A 16,428-nucleotide genomic window follows, 5' to 3' on the forward strand; every position below is an offset into this window, starting at 1 on the left:
CTGCCGTGAGACTTTGGAGGCTTCGACACCGGGCCCGAAGGTGGGGTGATAGAAGCTTTGGTCTTGGTTTTGCCCAGGCCGGCAGGCGAGGGAGTAACCTGAGTCTCTTTGGTTTTGGGTGCGGGGGTGGGAGGGGGCACAGTACTCACGACCCGCTGCGCCGGTGTGATGTCCTCCACGTCGGAGTCGTCGGCCTCGGAAGCGCGGACGACGTCTTCCTCCTGCTGGGTGTGTATTTGCCCCGAAGCTTCGGCGCCGTCTCCGAAGATGTCCGGTGGAGCTGCAGACGATGAGTGCGCCATGGTGCGTCGAGCTTTTCGATCCCGGATGGTTTTCTTCGATCGAAAAGACTTACAGGCGGGGCAGTCTCTGGCCTCGTGTTCTGGAGAGAGGCAAAGATTACACACCTGATGGAGGTCGGTGTGGGGAAATTTAGACCCACATTTTGGGCACTTTTTGAACGGAGTCCTTTCCATCGGCCGGGACCGGAGTCGAGGAAGGCCCGAAGGCCGGTGCCGATGTACGGGATGGAGAAAGTGCCGCTCCGAGAAATGAAGATGATGATGATGAAGAAACTCTAAGAAACGAGGATTTTCCGTCGAGGCTGGAACCGTAGAAGTTCGAAGCCGGAGCACGAAGTATCACATCCGAGCCCGATGGCGGAAAAAAACAATCTGAGGATGGAGCCGAAGCCCATGCGCAGTACGGACCGAAGGAGGAGTCACCAAACTCGTGACTTCCAAAGACTGTCCAAGAAGAAAAACAAACTGCAAACATCCGGGCCCAACACCAGATGGCGATCTATGCTAAGTGTACAATCTGCAGCTCATATGCCTCGAACAGCTACTTTCCAGGTAAGGAATTGAATCTCGCATGAGTGTAGAGGTTCAAAGGGTGGACCCATCAGGCGTGTGAGGACCAAGTTGAGGTTCCACATCGGAGCCGGTGGGTGGCTTGGAGGAATTACTCGTTTGAGTCCTTCCAAGAATGCTTTGATGGCAGGCACTCTGAATAAAGAGAGGTGCTGCCTGTTCTGGAGATAGGCTGATATTGCGGTCAAATGGACACGTATCGAGGTGTACGCCAGATTGCATCGGTATAGGTGTAAGAGGTAACAAATTATGTTTTGGATGGATGCGTCTAGCGGGTTAATGTCATTATTATTGCAATAGATTACGAACCTTTTCCATTTGGCTGCATAGCAAGCTCTGGTAGTGGGTCTTCTAGCTTCTTTAATGATGTCCATACAGTCAGGTGGCAGGTTTAGGTAGCCAAACTCTAGGACTTCAGGAGCCAGATTGCCAGGTTCAGCTGTTGCGGATCTGGGTGCTGAATCTCTCCATGGTTCAACGTCAAATGCGCGGGTTTGATCCGCAGCCTGTGATGCGGCACCACGGAAAGTTCGAGAAAAGTGGTGTACCATGGCTGGCGTGCCCACGTTGGAGCAACCAGGACGAGTGTCAGTGAGTGTTGTCTGAGTTTGCGAGCCACAAGCGGTATCAACGGTGCTAGGGGAAAAGCGTACGCAAATCTGCCGGACTAGTTCATCCATATCGCATTGCCCTGCGACTGTGGATGTGGGAACCTGGAGGCAAAGCTTTGGCATTTTGCGTTTTTGCTTGTGGCGAATAGGTCTATCTCTGGATGACCCCATTGCTGGAAGTACGGTTGGAGTACTGATGGGTGTAACTCCCACTCGTGCATCTGGTGGCTGTGTCTGCTGAGCAGATCCGCCATCTGGTTGTCCTTGCCGGGGAGGTGTTCCGCCATGAGGAACATGTTCCTCTGAATGGCCCACTTCCACATGCTCTGAGCCAGATGAGACAACTGTGGAGAGTGTGTTCCTCCCTGCTTCTGTATGTAGTACATGGCGGTCATGTTGTCCGTCCAGATCAACACGACTTTGTTGCACAAGTGTACTTTGAATGCTTTCATAGCCAGGAAGATTGCCATCAGTTCTAGAAGGTTGATGTGCATCTTCTTTTGTTGTGTTGTCCATAGTCCCTGCACTGTGTAGTTGAGTACATGAGCACCCCATCCCTGGAGAGACGCGTCCGCTGTCAGTATTATCTGTGGAACAGGCTCTTGGAACAGTCGGCCCTTGCAAAGGTTTTGTGGATTCCACCAATGCAGAGAGTTGTATGCCCGACCGCTCACCAACACTAGGTCTTTTAGTTGTCCGTGAGCCTGATTCCATTGACGTGCTAAGCACTCCTGAAGCGGGCGCATATGTAGTCTCGCGTGTGGGACTATGAAAATGCAGGAGGCCATCATGCCTATCAACTGCATGAACACTCGCGCGGGAAGGGAGTGTTGTGGTTTGAACTTGGAAATCAGCATTTGCATGCCGTTGATTCTCACTAAATTTGGCTGAGCTGTGGCCGCCAGAGTGTCTATGGTCGCACCTAGGTACTGTTGTACGTGTGCGGGTTGGAGATGTGATTTTGGGTAATTTAGTGAGAACCCCAGACTGTGAAGGAGGTGAATGGTGCGGGACATGTGGCTGGCACATTGCTGGGCTGACTTTGCTTGAACAAGCCAGTTGTCCAGGTAAGGGTAGACGTGTATGTGCTGCCTCCGTAGATGTGCAGCCACAGTAGCTAGGCACTTTGTGAAAACTCTGGGTGCTGTTGTCACGCCGAAGGGAAGGACTTTGAACTGGTAGTGCTGCCCCTGAACAGTGAACCTGAGGTATTTTCTGTGTGAGGGGTGAATGGGTATGTGGAAATACGCATCTTTGAGGTCCAGTGTGGCCAGGAAGTCTCTCTGCTTGAGCAGCGGGAGGACTTGCTGTAGGGTGAGCATGTGGAAATGCTCGGAGAGAATGTAGCGGTTGAGGGGTCTCATGTCTAGTATAGGTCTGAGTGACCCGTCCTTTTTCGGTATTAAAAAGTACAGGGAGTACACCCCCGTACCTTGCTCGTGGACGGGTACGACCTCTATTGCGCCTTTTAGTAGCATACTTAGCACTTCCTGCTGTAAGAGCGTTAAGTGCTCTGAGGACATAGGACGGTGCTTTGGAGGTATTGTGGGTGGAGTTGAGGTTAATTCTAGGCAGTAACCGTGTTTGACAATATCTTTGACCCACCTGTCCGTGGTGATGGAGTCCCACGTGGACAGGAACCTTTGTAGCCTTCCCCCGACAGGTGTTATGTGGTCTGGAGGAAGGGAGAGGGCGTCACTGTTTGTTCTTGGGGGAGGACCTGGTGTTGCCGTATCCGCGTCCTCTGCCCTTTGTGCTTGAGCCACGATATCCACCCCGGGTGTTTTTATCGTAGGAAGTTTGTGTGTTTCCCTTGTTGTAGGTTTGCTGTGACCCCTGTCCTCTACCTGCTCCTTTATTTCCGGGGCGACGAAAGGAGCCGCTCCGAAAGGACTGCGTTTGGAGAGCCCCCATGGACTTTGCAGTGTGTGTCCTTTTTTATTTTCTCTAGGGTGGTGTCAACCTCTGGCCCGAATAAGTAGTCGGGGTTGACAGGCTGGTTGAGGATGTTATTTTGTACCTCAGGTTTGAATCCGGAGATTCGTAACCAGGCGTGTCGTCGCAACATGACGCTAGTATTTATGGCTCTGGCAGCTTTATCTGCGGCATCCAGTGCACACTTAATGGATGCGTTTGTGAGGAGTTGTCCCTCCCTGATGAGGATCTCTGCTCCCTCTTTGAATTGGTCAGGGAGATGTTGGAGTAATGTTTCCAATGTGTCGTAGCGTGCTCGATCGTAGCGAGCGAGGAGCGCCTGAGTATTGGCAATACGCCATATGTTAGCTGCTTGGGCCGCAACCCGTTTGCCGGAGGTCTCTAGCACCTTGGACTCTTTGTCCGGGGGAGGAGCATCCCCTGTCGTTTGCGAGTGTGCCCGTTTGCGAGCATTCGCAACTACTATGGAATCCAGAGGTAACTGGCCTCTAATGTAGGTAGGGTCCCCAGGCGCCGACCTGTATTTCTTGTCGATCCTGGGGTTTATTACTCTTGCCCTGGTGGGTTCTTTGAAGATGTCCTTTGCTGGTTTGAGGACACCTTTCAACATGGGTAGAGTTTTTATATTCCTTTCTGAGGATGCGAAAGTATCCATGAGAAAGTCGTCCTCGACGGTGTCAGAGTGGAGTTGCACGTTCAATGAGGGCGTTGAATGCGGCAGTGTCCTCTGTGGGAGATGTTTTCGCTCCATATAGTTGCGGGTCCTGTGTATCCATAGGTGCACCCGGGTCTACAGGGTCATCCCAAGCTTGGTCAGGGTCCTGTTGGCCTTCAGGGTCCATCTCTCCTGGGTAGGGGACGTGGTCACCTATGTAGTCCTCCAAAACGTCTGTGTCGGAGTGTGTGGGAGAGAAGGAGTGTGGATCTTGGTAAGAGGAATGGAGAGGTTCATAAAGAACTGGTTCCGAAGCCACTGGCAGCTTTTTCTTAAGCGGGATCCGGTAGGAGTCCAAAGCTGGCTCGGAGGTTATTCTCCTCTTGTGGAGCATCATTCTGCCGGTGTCGGCGTCGATGACGTGTGATGGTGACGTCTCTGCAGGAGAGCGTTCGGCAGGCGTGATCGTGGTGTGGGTGACACGTGTTCTGATTTGGAACAGTTTTGGGGCCGTGGACGGCGGTAGGCCAAAAGTGATGTTGGCCGGTGCCGGAGAGGCTGTTGGAGCTTTTATCGGCTCGGAGCCTGACGTGTCCTGGAGGACTGCCTTGTGTTTGATGCGTTGCAAGGACGCAGCAACTGGCCGCAACTGGAGCGCCATCGGTTCTTTGGCGCCGACCGGTTCTGTAGAGGCGGGCGTGGACTTCTTCGGCGCCACTGGGTCATCGAGTCGAGGAGCGGTAGTATCCGTCGACGCCGTCGATGATTGTGCCTTTGGTGGTGCTGTCGAAGCGGTGTGAGACGCAACAGCCAGTTTGACCTTTGTAGCCGGAGCCGATTGTTTCGGTGCCGGGAGTCGAGTAGGTTTGGCGGCACCAAAGGTCTTTTTCCGTGTGTCGGCGCCGACGTCGGCTGCTGCAAGCTCGGCACCGAAGTCTCGTTTGGTGCGGTCGGTGCCGACGGGTTTGGCTGGCGTCGAAGGTGTGGTGGGCTTCGATCCGACCAGCGTCACTTTTGGTTTCGGTTTTTGATGAACCAATACAGCTTTCGAAGAAGGGAAACCAGCCGTTTTGGGTAGTAATGGCTGCCGCTGAATGTCCGAGGCCGGGCCAGAGGGCGGGGCCGAAGAACTGCGGGATAGGTCTTGGGTAAGGCCCGAAGGCGATCCCTCGACCGGAGCCATAGACTGGTGCACTGGGATATCCTCAGTCTGTACGGGTAGGCCTTGCTCGTCACCGGAGCTACTCTCTTCGGCCCCTAAGGCCTCATCGTAGTCTCCTACCTCGGTGTCTGCTCATCTCTGTGAAAGAGTCGTTCTTCGATGTCTTCCGATCCGGAGTCGTGTTCGGAAGCGGGGCTGGAGGGTAGGTTCTCCACGTCTTCGACATCTTCGTCCTCGGCGCTGAAGATGTTGGTCGGGGCCGGTGCCGCTTGCTGCGCTTCGAGTCTCGCTGCTCGTCGATTCCGGAGTCTTCTTGGATCGGAATCGGGCACAGGCCATACATGTGGACTCGTCGTGATCCGGTGAAAGGCATTTGTTGCACACCGGGTGGACGTCGACATGGGGATATTTCGCATTGCATACAGGACACCGCTTGAATGGTGTCCTCGATTCCATCGTCGGTGTCGGGTAAGATGCGAAAAAGTTGTTCTTGAAGTTAGTAAACTAACAAAGATACTATCGATACCGATCGGGAACAGTACCGACGCGAACTAAAGGCCTTTTGGCCTGGAAAAAGTTTTTCCTAGCTTGAGTCAAGATAAGCACATCCGAACCCAATGGCGGAAAAAAACAATCTGAGGATGGAGAGGATGCCCATGCGCACTGTAGTCCAGGGGAGGAGTCACCTATCCCAGGATACTTCGAAGACTCTTCCAGGACAACAACGTGCAAACATCCGGACCCAACACTAGGCGGCGATCTATGCACAGATATGAATTCAGCAGCCCACATGCCTCGAACTCCAAAATAGTCCTCCTGAAGGATCAGAAATTAAAGGCATTATTGCATGGTTATGGTGGGGACAGATGCCCATCTACTTACCTGAAGATGACCACCTTCAGAAATCACCCCTGGTGACAGAAGTGGCATTTGGCTCTGGTAGACTGCTGTTTTTGCCAAAGTTTAGCACATTTTCATGCAGAGAGAATGATCCATCTAGAGAAAGACCATATCTGGATGGCATCAGATAAGCTCATTTACCCTGATGTTCAGGATTCCTGCAAAGATGGTTGACAGTCAAGGAAATTCCCCGACGGTCCAGCTAGAGCCGCAGCCTTAATGCCTCCAGGGAAAACACAAGTGACCCCACATGGCCGTTTGTTGCAGTAGCACATGGCAATTGTATCGGCCATCGAAACGCACACAAGACTGCCCTTGAAGAAAGGTAGAAAGGCCGTGGAATGCCTTGGCTCCAAATAAGACCAGAGGCTCCTGATCCCCACTTATCCAAATGTCTTTCTTTGCCCAAAAATGATGCATCGGTCATCCCTTTAGGTGCTCGCCAGGGTATAGAGAATGCCCTCCGGGCCTGGTTGGGGTCAGATTGGAATACTTAATCCACCATTGAAGGTCCTGAAAAAGTTGTTCTGACACAAGATGTTGTGGAAGAGATCACTTCAATGCTGAGCACAGTTAAGGCAGAGGTTCCACTGCGGAACTCTTCAAAACAAGAGGAATGAGGCACCAGCAAGATACAAGAGACAAACCTCATCTATACTATTGCTATCCTTCATCTCGCTAGGACCAGGAGTAATTGCAACAACTAGGACGCCATCTTGCATTTTCTAGGTTTCGCAACATCTCTACTGCTACTTTAGCCAGCAATGATCGAACCTCTTCGGCACAAATGGAAGCATGCTGTGAGCAAAAAGCCAGATGCACTGTGACCCGAAATGGTGGAGTGGATGCTGGTTTGACAAAGGACTATAACCACAATGGACAACGTGCAGCACTGATCGAGCTGAGGTAACCACACACCAGTTTGCTATGCAAAAGCGGTTTTTGCCTCCCACTAGCCATAGGGGACTTAAGATGGAAATTAGAGTGGCTTAGCAGCGATAGATTAAGACGACTAGCTATGTTTTTGGTGACTCCATCCTCTGCCACCATCACCACCACCCTGGAGCCATTAAAGGACTAAACCGGCATAGACTGTTGGCTTCCAAGTATCAATCTGATGTGCTGCAGTATCTTCAATGCAGCAATGGAAGCAGCTTTGGTGTACCTAAATTATGCTGTGCAACATACAAAATGTTTACGCCACCAGTTCTACAGGAAAAAGATGTTTAAAGGCCATCCTGCACCTGTAGTCAGGAATTAATTTATAGGACTTATTTACTACAGAACGAACATGTCCAAACTAGCATACAGAGTGCAGTAAAAGAAAAGCCATACCGGAATATATGGGAATACAAAAATACTTCCTTATCAAAATAGTTCAATCATTTATTAATGCTGCATAATTACCATTTAAATAGGGGCTACTAAATTTTGGTCCAGGATGTAGGGCCAATCCATCCAAGGAACATCAAAGCAACTTTCAGTGTTTCCTAACTTTATCATGACAGTACCCTGAAAACCAGGCATAAATGGCCAACCTATGTCTCAACCTTCTCTACAGAAGTAGCCCATCAAACTGCAAAGGGATGTTCAAGCTCATGGGTATCCAAAATAGGCTTGGGTATTTTGGATCAATAGCGTGTTTAGGTTAACTACTATTGGAGTCCTGCACAGAAACGTCAATAAGAACGGATTTCTTTACTTCCTTGTTGACTACCTTAAGTGAGAGGATGATCTTTATAAACCACGGTTACTGAAGAATGGATCACACTCTAGATTACTTTAATACACAGTACAAGAATAAAAAATACAGCTTCATCGATGTTCATAAACCGTCTGAAAAATGTCAACTTGTTGAGCTGGTCAATTAAATGCAAACTAAATCACTTACTTTTTTGTCCTCTCATCTTTTCGGGCTTTGGCATCTGCTTTGGCGCTTTTCAGCTCTCGCCTTGCTTCTGTGAGCTGCTCTTTCTTGGCATCAATCTGAGAAATACAATGGAGCAATCTTTTTTTAAACCGGACAATCAAGTTTTAGTAAATGACGAAAAGTGATCAGTTAAGAGTATACAGTTAGGATGAATGTAAATGTAAATGTAAATGTGTGTAAATGTAAATGTGTATGGGCTTATATAGCGCCGAATCACCCCTGGGGGTATCTCCGCGATGTACTCATACCGCTGTAGGAACCCTTCCTGGCTATCCGTGTGAAGTATCCACTCCTGGGCACCCCCATGGTGAAGCCAGGCATCCCAGCGCTGTTCGGGCCGTTGTGGAGTCTAAGCAAGCTATTGCCCAGAGTTGCAGCGTGGGACCCATGATTAGAATAGGCACTGATGCGAGAATATCAGGTCCGAGGAATTTATAGCCCGAGACCCTGCCGCGTCGGGAATCGAACCCTGGTCCCAGACCAGTGCTCTGCATCGAGGTCTGCCACTCTAACCATTGAGCCACACTTCTGTTGCACATGGGAACTCTTAACACATCCAAATAACCACACAATTCTGGTGTCTCAATATTAATTGGTTGTAATAGAAAATATTGGCTACCTTTATGTCAGAATGACCATTACTAACCAAAGCAATAAAAAAAGCATACAGACAAATCATGACCCCTGCGTACCACAAACAAACACTTCCCATTTACATTTTCAATTTGGAAAAGGAGAAATCCATGGTTAAGAGCAGGCTGCAGTAAGTCGGAAAAGGAGATACTACTACATCCTGCCTTTACCCTATTACCAACATGTAGGTAGAGCCCACATCAAAATAAAAGGAGAAACATCAAGTTCACAGTAATTTGGCAAACAGATTCCTTCCCTAAAGTATACATCGCTTTTTGAGAACGAACAGTTAATCAATGCATTCACCAATACAATCATCCTTCTGCATAGGAAGTCGAAAGCCACCCAAGTTACTTCACCTAGCACCATGGTTCCCATGGCAGACGCTCGGACAGACTGGCACCAGTGCTTTATCACAACCCTAATTTCAATAAAGGAAATGCCAGAAAAAGAGGGTGCGAAGCAGCAGCTGTGGCTGTAAGGAGGCTGCAGGAGTTGTCCCACAGGGAAACTGAGCAAGCACCACTAGACAGATGTAGTTGGGCTGATCTCATCCCTTAAAATTAGTGCAGTCACTTTTCTCAAAACCAGCTTCTCTTTTGGGCATGCAGAGTGCTGTAATCAGCTGGGTTCCAGAAAAGATTAATGCTCACTCGCACTGCTACAACTGTCATCCAGACTAGTTTGCTGAAGAGTCAAGTACAATAACCTCTGTCCTTCATTACGTACTCCTTTTTGTAGCATTTCACCTGTTAACTCGGCTCACAACATTCAAAGCACAATTTGCTGTTGTTGCAGCTCTGTGCAGCAATGTGACACTCTAGTTATAGCTTGAGCCCCCCTACCAGGCTTGCACTAGAGGCTGGCAGCGCTACTTTAAGCTACCTCTCTGCATGGTCAAAAGAGGTAGGCACTGCCTAAAGCAGGCAATCAGGTTTTTGTGTGCATGTTGCATGGCTGCTGCCAGAGTTTATGAATTCTGAGCATTAACCAGCACGCTCCATTTATCCATGTAAGTGAGGGATGGTGGGGGAGGAGCAGGGAGGGGGAGGAGGTCCAAAGTAGCACCAGCAGTTCAATTAAACCTAACCTAGAGTGTTCAGGTGCAGAGATGCTGGACGAGCTGGTAGCCTTGAGCGCTGCACTGTAGGCAGAGAGGAGGGCCACCTAGAAACAGGCTGAAGGGAGGAACTAGGGACCAAGTCCAGGAGCTCACAGCGGGGGCTAGATATGTGAGGATCCTGGGGGCACTGTAAGGTTGCTGTGGGCCTGGGAGCTCGGGTGCAGAGGGGTTTGATCAGCTAGTGCCTCAAAAGCTCCCACAGATCTCGGTTGGACCTGCAAGGGGGGGGGGGGCGATGAACAGCAGACTGGTGAAACGGGATTGCGGTTGGGGACTGCAGGCAAGTGGCTCCTCCAGTTCAAGGGAGATGCTGATGGCTTGGCAAAGTGCGGGAGGCTCTCCAAGGATTTTGGAGGATGCACAGCTGCAGGACGAGTCAGACTGTTGCAATCGTCAAGACAGGAGCAGGTAGGAAGGCATGGTTTAGCGCCATAGTCCACCTGCAGTCCGCAGGTCTTGCTTTTTCGGCTCTTAGTCCTCTCTTCTTCAGTCAGACAAATCTAAGTTCCTGGTTTCAAGGAGGTCACCTAAATACTGAATTTAGAGGGGGTTAAAGTGAAGGGCAGTAGCAAATGTGCTACTTATGCTGGGGGGTCACTACACCCCCTATAAGACCACTTCCTGTGTGGAGAGAGCATAACCATGTTCCAGAGTTTCTAATTTCACTAAAATCAAGACTGTGGAATCCTTTTGTGGGTCACACCAGGCACCCCACCTTAGGGGTGCGACTGGCCTAGTAGTGCACCAGGCATCCCTGCAGGTCTTATTTCCTGCCTGTGCTGGTGCCAAATGGGCCTCAGGGCACAGGGTGGCATCTCAGGTTTGGGTGAAGCTGGGATTTCATATCAAAGGTGGCAGGGACTTTGAAAGTCCCAGGCCCGGATATGCTAAATCTCTAGCCATCTGGATGGAGTTGGTGTGAACACCTTCCTCCAGAGCAGGCATTGTTTCTGGCCTCAGAGCATGGGCTGTTACCTGCAGGTGGGTCAGAAACCTTTCTGCGATGGCAGGCTGGACTATACCAGTCTGCCAGCACACTAGAGGATTAAAGGTTTTCAGGGGCACCTGTAAGAGGCCCTCTTCTGGGTTTCTGTCTTAATAAACCCACTACTGGCATCAGTATGGATTTATTTAAGACAAGGCATTTGATACCAGGCACCATAGGTCTTGGCGAAACCTTCATGTCGCTGGGAAACTCTTAATGACCAGTGGCCAGTACATATACGCAAGATGGCTTTCCTATCCAATTGTACCATCTAGTAAATGAACTTGACCGCACAGGGCCATATCTACACATGCAGCTATGTCCACACATGTAATATAATGCACCCTGCCATAGAGCTATAAGGCCTGCTGTAGGGGCGACGTACATATTTTGCATGCAGTGTCTATGGACATGGCACACAGGCTGTGTGCCATGTCGTGTTTAAACCTTTGTCTGAACCATTTCACGCAGCCTGCAATGGCAGTCTGCATGAGTGTGGTGGTGTGTCCCTTAGGGTGGCACAATGCATGCTGCAGCCCTTGTGGTCCTTCCTTAGTACCTATATCCTAGGTACCAGGGATAGCACTTACTAAGGACTTACAGGGGTGCTTAACATCTTGCCAATTGGGGAACTACACAGTTACCTTGTTTTGGGAAAAGAGGGTTTGGTAGAGGCTTCTACTCCTCCGAGTCGGAGGCGCTTGAGGAGATGACCACTGGGCTGGATGTGCTTGATGCAGTGTAATGCCATAAGGGCAAACATCCTCTCCTTCCTCAGCTCCTAAGGCATCCTCTTTGCCTAAGATGTTGGGGCATCAGCAGAGTACTGTTGGTAAATCTTGCACAATGTTTGTAACCTCCCCAGACCAGGAGGCGTTCTCTTGGTCTGGGGAGGTTACAAACATCGTGACAGTCCGACCACCGGTACTTCACTTGGCACTGGGGCAGTATAGAAGGGCTTAGGTTCCATTACCCTGTAAGAATCTACATTCTTCAGTGTTGAAGGTTGAGGAACAGGGTACGTGACCACAGAAGGGTGCGGGGTCCATCATTTAGGGACTCAGTTACTGGGCATCTGTCTCCAGAGGGTATTAAAGGGAAATGTGATTGCCGAAAGGTTCATCTTAGATTGGGTGTTGGTCTTACTGCATGACCCAGAAAGAATGCGGGAGCCACTTCGAAGCCTTGAGTCCCAAATGGTACACATCTGAACCAGATGGCAGGAAAAAAATAAAAACACAATCTAACATGCATTTGATGCTCAGACGTATTGTATTGCCCACAAAGGGATTAGTCAGTGCATCCTGTGACACAGAAGACTTGTATAAGGAATAACTTGCAAAAGTCCAAGCCCAGCCCTAGATGGCAGGAATATACAGAACGTATGTGAAGGAAGCTGGCTCTGTAAATACTATACCAAAGTAAGGTATAGTGTGCGCAGAGTCCAGTGGATTCCCAGAGGTATACAGAGGCTACAGTAGATAATACTAAAAGCTCAATTTTTGGTAGTGGGGGTCAAGCAGTTAGGCTTATCAAAGGACTGTGTAAAGCATTATTGTACACACTCAGGAAAGATGCAAGGGCGGCCACTCCAAGACTGAATCCAGACCAATTGTTTTGTATACAATATTATTTGGTTATTTCTAGAACCAAAAAATAGCCAGTTGCAGGTAACCGTTTTAAAGCAGTAATCCTTTTATAATTGAAGTAAGAATTGATTTTGCAAGGCAGAAGGAATTCTTTACAGTCTTAGAAATACTTGTATGTGTGTCAATCAGAAACAGTAGCACTTAGCAATCTGAAAGACAGTTGTATGCAATAGATACAATGCAATCCTATGGGAGGAAACCAGTGTTATGCATTAGCAGGTAAGTACTTTACTTACAATCCCAGTCTTTAGTGGTTTGGACCACTGCACCACCAGCAGCGACAGTGGGGCGGCCTGGTGCAGAGGTCACTGGGCCCAATGTAATCAATAGAGACTACGGTTTGCAGGTAGATACCTGCGGTTTCAGGGCACAAGCCCCAGGTGTTAAAATAGGAGAGGGGGGTTGGCTGCCCCACAAGGCAGCACCAAAACTACACCACTGACTGCACTGGCTCGGTGAGCAGGAGACAGGCCGGTAGGGCTGGGGCCAAGTCAGTGGGTGTCCCCTTGCTGTGCTGCACGGCATCCTCTTAGTTCCTCTTCTTAGGTCACAGGACTTTGAGGATCAAAGTTCATGGGTGCCCCTAAATACTGAATTTTAGGACATTACAGGCACTGGCAGATGGTAGCCAATGGGTACTTGCCTTTAGGGTGAGTCCACCCTTAGAATGTCCCCTCCCTTTGGGAAGGGAGGCTCCCCCCAACCTGCTTGGGTCGAATCCTTCCATTCAAGATAAAAGACTTCCTAAGGAGGGGGTCACCTTGGTCCATGGCACCTTAGGGGTGTTCCTGACAGAGGACACACCTCTCCTGACTACCAATTTTCTTACCAACCTTGCCACCAAAAGTGGGGCTTGGTCAAGGAGGCGGCCATCTCCACTAGCTGGAGAGGCCCTAGCTAGCATATCGAAGGTAAGGAAGCCTTTGAGGTTCATTGCCCAGAATGGTGTTTCTGCTTGGGGGCAGCTGTGAAGCACCTCCATCCCAACCAGCCTTTTGTGTCCCTGCCCACGAGAGCACAAGTGCTCCCACCTCAGGGGGTCAGAAACATGTCCGTGCATGGCAGGCTCGGCAAGACCAGTGAGCTGGACACAAGGGAGTTGGTTGTTTTTCAGGGGGTATCTCCAAGATGCCCTCTTAGTGCATTTTGAAATAAATCCAACACTGGCATCAGTGTGGGTTTATTATGCGGAGGAGTTGGATACCAAACTCCTTAGCATTCAGTAAAACTATTTCGGAGCTGTGGAGTTCGTAATGACAGAACTCCCAGCCCATGTACTCAATATGGCTCCACTGTACTTACAAAGTCTGAATCGGCACATTGCTTATTCAGCTTTACGCTCATCTGTGGTATAGTGCACCATGCCTTGGGGCTGTGAGGCCTGCTGGAGGAGCGGCTTACCTATGCCACAGGCAGTGGTTGGTAGGCATGGCACATAGGGATGTGTGCCATGTCGACTTACGTTTTGTCTGCACCAGAACAGAGTCTGCAATGGCAGTGTGTGGGTTTGTCGAGGGGCCTCTGAGGGAGGCACAATACATGCAACCGCCCTTAGAAGGCATCTCTGGTCACAAGTCCTTAGCACCACTTGTCCCTTTTACAAGGGACTTACACAGGGCCCAGAGGTGTGGCAATTGTGAAAACAAAAGTACAGTTTCGGGGAAAGAACACAGGCCCTGGGAACCTGATTGGTAGGACACACTCGAAGTGCATCAGAAATCTGGCAGAATGTGTGTGTGTGTGTGGGGGGGGAGGGGGGGGCATTACTGAAACAGAAACCCACTTTCCAATAGGGTGTATATACAGAGACACATGCAACGAACATTCAATTTCCAACGTACGGAGCCAAATAATGCAGTGTTTTAGTCAAGCATTCAGAAGCCTTAGGATAGACTGACCCCTTTCCATCGTGCAGCACACAACAAAACCTACTGTTGACCATTTTTATGGATTCAAACAGACACACACCTCCAACTTTACAAGAGTCCTACGTATTAACAGTGCTGAAACGACTAACAGCTTCAGAACATAGTTCTAGGACTGCAAACTAACACTTCTGAAACAGTAGTAGTCTTATCAGCATTCTGATAGACTAGTACAGGCAGAATTTCATAAATCTGTGCTGAAAGGCCAATTTGCATGAGTGGGGTAAACTCATAGCTAAATGCACTAGAGGGTAATTCAATCAGTACATTACAACCGAGTACCCGTCATTTCCATTGTTCCTTGTGTTTGAACTACTGAAAGACAGGGGACACCATCTTCAGGGGTTAACGGGGATAGTATGGGGGGGGAAGCATCTACTAATTAGGCTAAAGGCGGTGGCTTATGGTCACACCGTCTACCAGTTAGACTGAAAAAGGTACTAGACCTGGGTGTGTTTCACTATGTGGTAAAAATATTCAGCCACTCATTTCATCCCAAAATTACATTCAACTTGAAGTATATTGGGAAAGGAAAAAAGACTGATTATAGACAAATTGGCAAATGAAGGAAGCTAGAAAACCTCACATTGTTCGGCTTACATAATGTGTGCTTAAAGGATATTTTCACACAAAAAACAGCAGTGGCACATCAGATAACACAATACCTTGGTCTGGAGTGTTAACATTGATTTTTCAAATGTTTTCGGGGGAGCCCTTTGATGGTTACAGAGAACTGCAACAGCTCTGTTGGCACGGTTGTAGGACAGAATCTTGGCCGGCACGTTGTCGTCAGCTGAAATAGTGAGAAGATAGCATTACAAAAGAAGCAAAAAAATATTTGAGATACATCAGTTTGTCCTGAACCATTGAGATCAGTACTTGACTTCTAGCAAAACCTGCAGTATTTTACATAAACACTGAAACTGAAGGACAGGTATGACTTAAGTAACATTTTTTACTATTCAACAGTTGAGCAGGAGAAAAAAGTCATGACTATTAGGAACTTATTGATCGTGGTTTAGTTTGACATTACTGAGGTGAAACTATTTAGGCTGAACTTAGGGCTTCTGCAGATGCATGCAACAAGGACGGTTTTGTGGAATGATAGTGCCATCTACATAGAACTTTCAAGCATGTGGCAGAAAGGATGCCAGGGAAACTGATGCAGTCTGACACTTAACACAGGATCGAAGCCCAGTACGAACTGCTTTCCCAGGTGGTATACAAGAAATGGGGACTGGAGGTGTGATTGAGTGTGAAGGGTTTCTTTGAATCCACCGAACAAGTTCAACTTGCACAAAATCAAGACTATGTTGCTCAGAAAGGAAAGAAACTGCCTCAGTCTGGAATCTGAATACGGGGCAAAGTATGGGCATGAGATAGTTAAGGTTGAGAGGATGGGTCAAGGTTTCCTAAGTAATGAAGAGCAGAACCCATGTCAGGCAGTTTATAATTGATTCAAACAGCCCAATGGCAAGGAGTCCTGCTTCAGTCAATGATGGCTCTGTAAGTATGTAGGCTGTCAGTGATGCTACTCCAGCAAGATCCCTAACAAATGCTTCTTAGAACGTCCGGATTAAGTCTCCTTAAGAACAGATGAAAATTGTCAACACCACACTTAAAATTGATGCCTTCGAGAATGGTATTTAGATTAATAACAGTATAAACCTATTGTTCAGTACACTTTCCTGGCAATGTTTGGGTATAGCTGCCTTTGCTCCAAAGGCATTAACTTTAGACTTGAAATGCTCATTTTGAAAGTGGATTAAATGCACAACTGTAGCCTTATTTGCAACACTGACAAGGCCTAAAACATTTGACAGATCATTTAACAGAATGGTGAAGATGTTGACCGACTCATTCTTGATGCCGCCAGGACTTGGTTTACTTTAATGTAGCCGTCTTATGGGAATGAAGGAAGAGCCGCTGCTTCACAGTCTGAAACCAACACTAGCCTCAAAAAGACAGATCCCTTTTATCTGAATGCCTCTCCAAAAGCCTTCAAGAAATTGAGTGCTCTGAGGAAAGCCACACTCTGCTCAGCCCCG

The 16,428-nt window shown here is 48.7% G+C and overlaps 1 protein-coding gene and 1 long non-coding RNA gene across 2 annotated transcripts in view; one reads left to right on the forward strand and one right to left on the reverse strand.

The window, feature by feature from the left end:
• The window catches only part of LOC146812108 (uncharacterized), a 148,947-nt gene that overhangs the window by 119,845 nt on the left and 12,674 nt on the right, over positions 1–16,428 (forward strand). The window lies entirely within an intron of this gene.
• The window catches only part of TOP1 (DNA topoisomerase I), a 210,528-nt gene that overhangs the window by 24,997 nt on the left and 169,103 nt on the right, over positions 1–16,428 (reverse strand). The window contains exons 18-19 of the mRNA XM_085619113.1: positions 15,046–15,173; positions 8,027–8,121 (exon numbers count right to left, since the gene is read on the reverse strand). Of these exons, the coding sequence (XP_085475239.1) occupies positions 8,027–8,121; positions 15,046–15,173 (223 nt within the window). The remainder of the gene's footprint in view (positions 1–8,026; positions 8,122–15,045; positions 15,174–16,428) is intronic.

This window comes from Triturus cristatus, chromosome 7 (assembly GCF_964204655.1).
Source record: "Triturus cristatus chromosome 7, aTriCri1.1, whole genome shotgun sequence".
NCBI lineage: Eukaryota > Metazoa > Chordata > Amphibia > Caudata > Salamandridae > Triturus > Triturus cristatus.